At 37.4% G+C, this 7,500-nt stretch overlaps 2 protein-coding genes across 4 annotated transcripts in view; both read right to left on the bottom strand.

Annotated features, from left to right (window-relative positions):
* Positions 1-4,521, bottom strand: part of hnrnpll (heterogeneous nuclear ribonucleoprotein L like) — a 47,359-nt gene extending 42,838 nt beyond the window's left edge. The window contains exon 1 of one of the 3 annotated variants that reach the window (XM_084101758.1): positions 4,405-4,521. In XM_084101758.1, coding sequence (XP_083957884.1) covers positions 4,405-4,425 — 21 coding nt within the window. In that variant the 5' untranslated portion in view covers positions 4,426-4,521. The remainder of the gene's footprint in view (positions 1-4,404) is intronic. The other 2 variants (XM_084101760.1, XM_084101759.1) reach the window with 2 other exon arrangements.
* Positions 4,522-6,841: 2,320 nt separating this feature from the next.
* The window catches only part of srsf7b (serine and arginine rich splicing factor 7b), an 8,629-nt gene continuing 7,970 nt past the window's right edge, over positions 6,842-7,500 (bottom strand). The window contains exon 8 of the mRNA XM_084101774.1: positions 6,842-7,183. Coding sequence (XP_083957900.1) covers positions 7,132-7,183 — 52 coding nt within the window. The 3' untranslated portion in view covers positions 6,842-7,131. The remainder of the gene's footprint in view (positions 7,184-7,500) is intronic.

The following is a 7,500-nucleotide window of genomic DNA, read 5'->3' as shown; positions in this document are numbered from 1 at the left end:
AAAACTGCTCACCGAAACAGAGTTGTGTGGCTGTGCTGAATGGTTTTTATAGACACTCGTACTCAGTATTTCTGTCTTATTTTCCAGCACAAATATCGAAACATCCTTAAATAAAGATAAATGTACTTGAGAAGCAAAATAACTGAAGATATTAAGTCTTGATTACTGAAAAATTGAAAATTGAAAAAAAATGAAGTGAGTTTATGCTTAAAACAAGAACAAAAATCTGCCTGTGGAGTCAGAAAAATGTTTTCTTGTTTTCCTCTTGAATTAAGTTTATTTTTCTGACCCCACTTACATTTGTTCTGTTTTAAACACAAACTCACTTCAGAAAATAATATCTAGTTACTTTGCTTCTCCAGTAAATGTATCTTGATTTAAGAATGTTGAGATATTTGTGCTGGAAAACAAGACAGAAACACTGAGGAAGAAAAACATGTGTTGCAGTGAACATTAAGCACTGGAGCGCACACACACTTCTCTGCACAAGCGTTCGCAGCGGTGTCTGAATATATCAGGTGTGTGTGAATACTTGAGCAGAACGTAAAAATAGCAGACGAGCTCTCGAGCAAAACCTCTGAGAGTGTGTGTTGTCTTGAGATCTGGGCGCCTTCAGCTCAGGGGTTTGATCTGACAAACACTGTGAAATACACACTGAAATACGCTTCATTCATTAGAGTGAAACTTGTTCCTCCACAGATGGTTTCAGTGTAAAGCTCATTTACATCAGAGTTTACAGGCTTTAAACTGGTCTGACTAAAAATTAACTAAAACATGACAGATTCAAGCCCATGACAGATAGACAGACAGACAGACAGACAGACAGACAGACAGACAGACAGACAGACAGATAGATAGATAGATAGATAGATAGATAGATAGATAGATAGATAGATAGACAGACAGACAGACAGACAGACAGACAGACAGATAGATAGAAAGACAGATAGATAGATAGAAATACAGAGAGATAGATAGAAAGACAGAGAGATAGATAGATAGACAGACAGACAGACAGACAGACAGACAGACAGACAGACAGACAGACAGATAGATAGATAGATAGATAGATAGACAGACAGACAGACAGACAGACAGACAGACAGATAGATAGAAAGACAGATAGATAGATAGACAGACAGACAGACAGACAGACAGACAGACAGACAGACAGACAGACAGATAGATAGATAGATAGATAGATAGATAGAAAGACAGAGAGATAGATAGATAGATAGATAGATAGATAGATAGATAGATAGAAAGACAGAGAGATAGATAGACAGACAGACAGACAGACAGACAGACAGACAGACAGACAGACAGACAGACAGATAGATAGATAGATAGATAGATAGATAGATAGATAGATAGATAGAAACAGATAGATAGATAGATAGATAGATAGATAGATAGATAGATAGATAGATAGATAGATAGATAGACAGATAGATAGATAGATAGATAGATAGATAGACAGATAGACAGAAAGACAGACAGAGATAGATAGATAGATAGATAGATAGATAGATAGATAGATAGATAGATAGATAGATAGATAGATAGATAGATAGATAGATAGATAGACAGATAGACAGAAAGACAGACAGAGATAGATAGATAGATAGATAGATAGATAGATAGATAGATAGATAGATAGATAGATAGATAGATAGATAGATAGATAGATAGATAGATAGATAGATCATCGGGGAGTTTCAGTGTGGCAGTGAATGCTCTCAGAGATAAAGCTCGGAGAGCTCTCTACGCAATTAAGAAAAAATTCCAAAACATTGAATTACCGATTCCAATCTGGTGTAAAATCTTCGATAGTGTGATTCAGCCCATTGCGCTGTATGGGAGTGAGGTCTGGGGTCCACTCAGTGATCAGAGCTACACTAGATGGGACAGGCATCCAACAGAAGCCCTACACACTGAATTCTGCAAAATGATTCTGAAACTACAAAGGAAAACACCCAATAATGCATGCAGGGCAGATTTAGGCCGATTCCCATTGATTATTAATATGCAAAAAAGATCCCTCAAATTCGGGATGCATCTAAAATCAAGTCCCACAGAATCGCTACATTTTAAAGCACTACAAACCCAAGAACTGAACCCCGAAAAGAGTCTCCTCAGTCAGCTGGTTCTGAGACTCACTAACCGGACTAACCCTACTAACACTAACCAGTCTCAGACCAGCACTGCTTCTCACACACACATCAGGACAAACCAAATTATCAAACACTCTAAAAATACATATCTGGAACATTGGGACCAGGAAACTAAAACACAAAGTAAATTACAATTCTATCGAAATCTGAAATCAAATTATGAACTGGAAGAATATCTCCAGAGTGTGAGAGACACAAAGCAGAGACGGATCCTGAGCCAGTACAGGCTGAGTGTGTGTGTGTGTGTGTGTGTGTGTGTGTGTGTGTGTGTGTGTGATCCTGAGCCAGTACAGGCTGAGTGAACACAGTCTAGCCATCGAGACCGGCAGACACAGGAAGAGCTGGTTACCCCGAGAGCAGAGGGTGTGTGTGTGTGTGTGTGTGTGGTTACCCCGAGAGCAGAGGGTGTGTGTTCACTGCAGGACAGGAGAGATCGAGACAGAGACGCACTTCCTCCTTCACTGTCACAAATACAGTTCAGTCAGAGAACTCTACTTTAACAAACTCACTAACTCAATACAGAACTTTACAGCCATGACTGAAGTAGATCAGATGAAGATCCTGCTAGGAGAGGGACAGACAGCAGCACTGGCTGCCAGATACGTGTGTGTGTGCCACAGCCTGAGAGACAGCAGGTGAATGTGTGTGTGATGTGTGTGTCTGACCTCAGTGTGTTTCCCTACTGTCCACCACAGTGACCTTCAGTGACGTGTGTGTGTGTGTATATGTTAAAACACTGTGGTGTAAAATGTTCACAGATATTATAATTTGTTACACTGTTAATTTGTACAATTAATTTAAGTTGTGCATTTAGATTTAAGTTATATTATAATATTTTATTATTTTGTACTTTATAATTTTATACTTTATAATTATTCTATGTGTTCCAAGCTTTGGCAATATTGTAACATGTACAGTCATGCCAATAAAGCAATTTTGAACTGAATTGAATAGATAGATAGATAGATAGATAGATAGATAGATAGATAGATAGATAGATAGATAGATAGATAGATAGATAGATAGATAGATAGAAAGACAGAGAGATAGATAGATAGATAGATAGATAGATAGATAGATAGATAGATAGATAGATAGATAGAAAGACAGAGAGACAGATAGATAGATAGATAGATAGATAGATAGATAGATAGATAGATAGATAGAGAGATAGATAGATAGATAGACAGACAGATAGATAGATAGATAGATAGATAGATAGATAGATAGATAGATAGATAGATAGATAGATAGATAGACCCATTACTGAAGACATTAGACGAGATCAAACTGAATTTTAGAGATTTTAAGAGTTTTTAATAACGAGTGTTGTGATGATGTTGAGTCTCCTGAAGATGAATGTAGAGGAAGAGCGTTCACATCCTCCTGTTTTTAATAACTATAAAGCGTCTGAGCTATAAATGTGCCGTAGTGCTGAGGTCTGCAGCATTAGAGTATTCTGGGTAAGTGAGTCTGAACCGAGACCAACGGCACAGAGACACAGAGGGCATTATGGGATAGACCACACTGTTTGGCTATTAATGGCCTTATGCTCTTTACTGTACACACACACACACACACACACTCACACACACACACACACACACACACAAAAGCACGCACACATTCTCTCTCTCTCACACACTCACTCACGCACGCACGCACACACACACACACAAGCACGCACACTCTCTCTCTCTCTCTCTCTCTCTCTCTCTCTCTCTCTCACTTATTCTCACACACTCTCGGTCCACATCGTGTGTTAAACACAGAATCACCGAAAGTCACCGAAACACACTAACAGGAAGTTCATATTGTGAAGTTAAATCTGCACAATCAGTGAACAGAGTGACAGAAGATCGAGAGAGATCGACATCATCCTATCATCAAACTCTGAACAAACAAAGTTACGCCACTGCTGCAAACCATTAGGAAAAAAAGAGAACAAGGACCGGAAACGGCCTGAGGAAGTCGCTTTCACCTCTCACACAACTGCACTGTGTAACCTGAGGTTTGAGACGAGAACAACAACAGTGTGTGTGTGAGCTCATCAGATTCACACGAACATTTCTCAAGCTATTATAATCACAACTGAACAGCTAACCAAGAAAAGAGGAAACATGTCATTACAATTACAGTTCAAATCTGCATTATATAATCAAACAGACTCTTCAATGGAAATCACAGGGTTATTAACATTAACTACAAAGGTGTGATTACTAGTATTTACCTGTGCAAAACTCACCACCATGCTGTCGATGGTTGCTAGGGTGTGTTAGGTGGTTTCTAGGGTGTTTTCTTCCTGTCTGGTGTAAAAAGTGTGTGTGTGACTTGGTTCCTCGTTCGATGTGCATCTGAGGGGTTTATGAAAATACTGAAAGTAGCAGCATCACTGGAGACACACACACACACTAGTGCTGGGGATGAATCCAAAATAAAAGCTTGTGTTCACATAATATATGCGTGCATACTGTGTTTTATTATGTGTTACTGTGTTCGACACGCAGTCGAGCTGTGTGTGTGTGTGTGTGTGTGACGATCAAACGGCTAGAGAGAGAGAGAGAGAGAGAGAGAGAGAGAGAGAGAGAGAGAGAGAGAGAGAGAGAGAGAGAGAGAGAGAGAGAGAGAGAGAGAGAGAGAGAGAGAGAGAGAGAGAGAGAGAGAGAGAGAGAGAGAGAGAGAGAGAGAGAGAGAGAGAGGCACATTATGCCACAACTGAAGAGGCCTGATGGTCTATAAAGGATAATCTGTAAAATAATCACACACAGAAGATGATTGTCACGTGACATGATGTTAGGCAGTATGAAAATGGAAACTGGTTTCAGTTAGGCTTTCAAACAATCATAAATAATAACATTACATTCTAAATATAAAAGAATAGCAGAGTCCACACACCACAACTGTTACGAGAATGGCACTGAGGAATGATAAAAACACTGACAGCCAATCAGAATCCATCCTGCTTTAAAGCGCTCGAGCATTTAAAGCGACAGACGACAAAAACTGCAGAGCTTATAATAAACAGAAAGAATGCGTGCGCTGGTGTGGATGATAACATAGTTGTGGTTAGTAATTGTTCATGGCGTGAAGCGACCTTTAAACTGCATGTTATGTGACATTTTACTCCACCCTTGCCTTAGTATTCGTGGTTCTATGAATATGCAAATGAGCCCCGCCTCCACTCACTCACTCAGCTCACAGATCCACTGGTTGACGATCACACGTTGATCTGATTGGTTACAAGGTAGTTTGTGACGTCAGAAACACCAGCGATTTCAAAGCGTGTTTTTGAGACTGTCTTTGGTTCACTGCAGTTTTAAGGAGGAAATACTCAGCAATGGAGTCGACTTATGAATTTACACATGGTTTGTCTTAAAGCGTATTAAAAACACCACATAGACATATAAACAACATTAAAAGCTGGATTTTCACCAAAGACAGGAGGACTTGAACCTTTTTTTTATAGCCTACAAGTTATACAAGATTCAAATCATTTTCTTAAGTGAGTTTAATGTAGTTTAAGTTGATTGTGCTTAAAAATTTAAGGCAGCAACTTATTTTTTAGTGTAAAAATCTGTTGTTTTAGCATTAAAAAAACATTTAAAGCCAAATGATTTGTAAATTGTAAATTAATGTAAATAAGATACTTGTTTCAATATGGAAAAAAAACACATTTAAATCATATTGAAACAATATTTAAAGCTAAATGGTTATAAAAAAAAAAAGTTTCAATAAACATTGAAATGCCAACTGAGTTGAAATATTAAATAAATAATTTTAAAATATTAAAAATAAAACACTCAATAAAAAACATTAAATATTTTTTACCATTACGCAACATCATTGAACCGTGAATATGAATGTTGCTCAATCAGTATTTTATTAAAACCTAAGATATTTAAATGTAAAATCTCAGTTTAAGTAAATATTTTAGCTGAATCTTTGATTTACAATAAATACAAGCGAGTTTTAATACATAAACCATAAATCACTGTCAAAATGGAATGTTAAAACAATTACAAATTGATGTTTATGAATTAATTCACTTTAGCTCTTCCTTATTTTTGTCTTTTTTCCCCAATAAAAATATCTCAACATTCTTAAATCAAGATGCATTTACTTGAGAAGCAAAATCACTTATGATTAAGTCTAGTTTTATGAAAATATTTATGCTTAAAACAAGAACAAATATCTGTCAGTAAGGTCAGAAATATCAATCTAATTCAAAGGGAAAACAAGATTATTTTTATTTATTTTCTTGTTTTAAGCACAAATTCACTTAATTTGAATATTTTTTTCCGTAAACAAGACTTAATATATTCAGCAAGTAAATATATCTTGATTTAAGGATGTTCAAAAATATTGAATAAGAACATCCTTTTTTTGCATTGTAAAGGCATCCAGATGACAGGATGACACACAGATGACACGTGTCCTGATGTTCGTTTCACATCATCTGCCCGTGTGAAGGCGTGTTTTTCAGGTTTCGGATGCAGTCGACGTGTTCAACAAGTCCAGAGATCGAAATAAACTTTTCCTAGAATACAAGAATATAGTAAAACAACAGTTGAACTGCCATCAGAAGTAAAAATGTGCTGAAAACGACAGCGCCACCTTCTGGCACAGCATCATCAGCACAGGAAGAAATCTCACAGAGAGGGAAAGTGTTTTAACTTTATTTATTATGCATACAAAACTCAAACTGATGCAGGAACACGTGAACCGCACAACAGAACAGGTAGAAAATCAGACAAACTCGCTCCTCATCTAGAGAAAACTAACTGAAAATATTCTGCTCCTCACACAAGAGCTTCCTTACAATCACACTGGCTTTTTTTATTATTACTTCACCTGTACTTCACCTGTACTTCACCTAAGAACCGAGCCGAAACCCCTGATAACAAACACACATCGCCTCAAGCTGAGGAGAAGAAGAAGAAGAAGAAGAACAGGAGCTTCAGTCTCGCTCTGGACTCTCACTTCTAGCAGGACTTCGGGAAGGAGAACGACTGCGAGAGGAAAACAGGGAACAGGTTAGTCACACACACACACACACACACACACACACACACACACACTGAACAGAACCTCTAGATTTGGAGCCCTTTTAAATTTTACATTCTCAGCATCATTACTCCAGTCTTCAGTGTCACATGATCCTTCAGAAATCACTCTAATATGATGATTTGATGCTCAAGAAACATTTATGATTATTATCAGTGTTGAAAACAAGTTGTGCTGCTGAAACTGTGATTCACTTCCATTCAAAGGTTTGTAGTAAGATTTAACAAAATAAAATAAATGAATACTTTTACTGAACAAGGAT

Source organism: Abramis brama (assembly GCF_963993115.1).
Source record: "Abramis brama genome assembly, chromosome: 23".
Classification (NCBI taxonomy): domain Eukaryota; kingdom Metazoa; phylum Chordata; class Actinopteri; order Cypriniformes; family Leuciscidae; genus Abramis; species Abramis brama.
The sequence above is the reverse complement of the archived record's forward strand: the minus strand, read 5'-3'. Positions and strand labels throughout refer to the sequence as shown.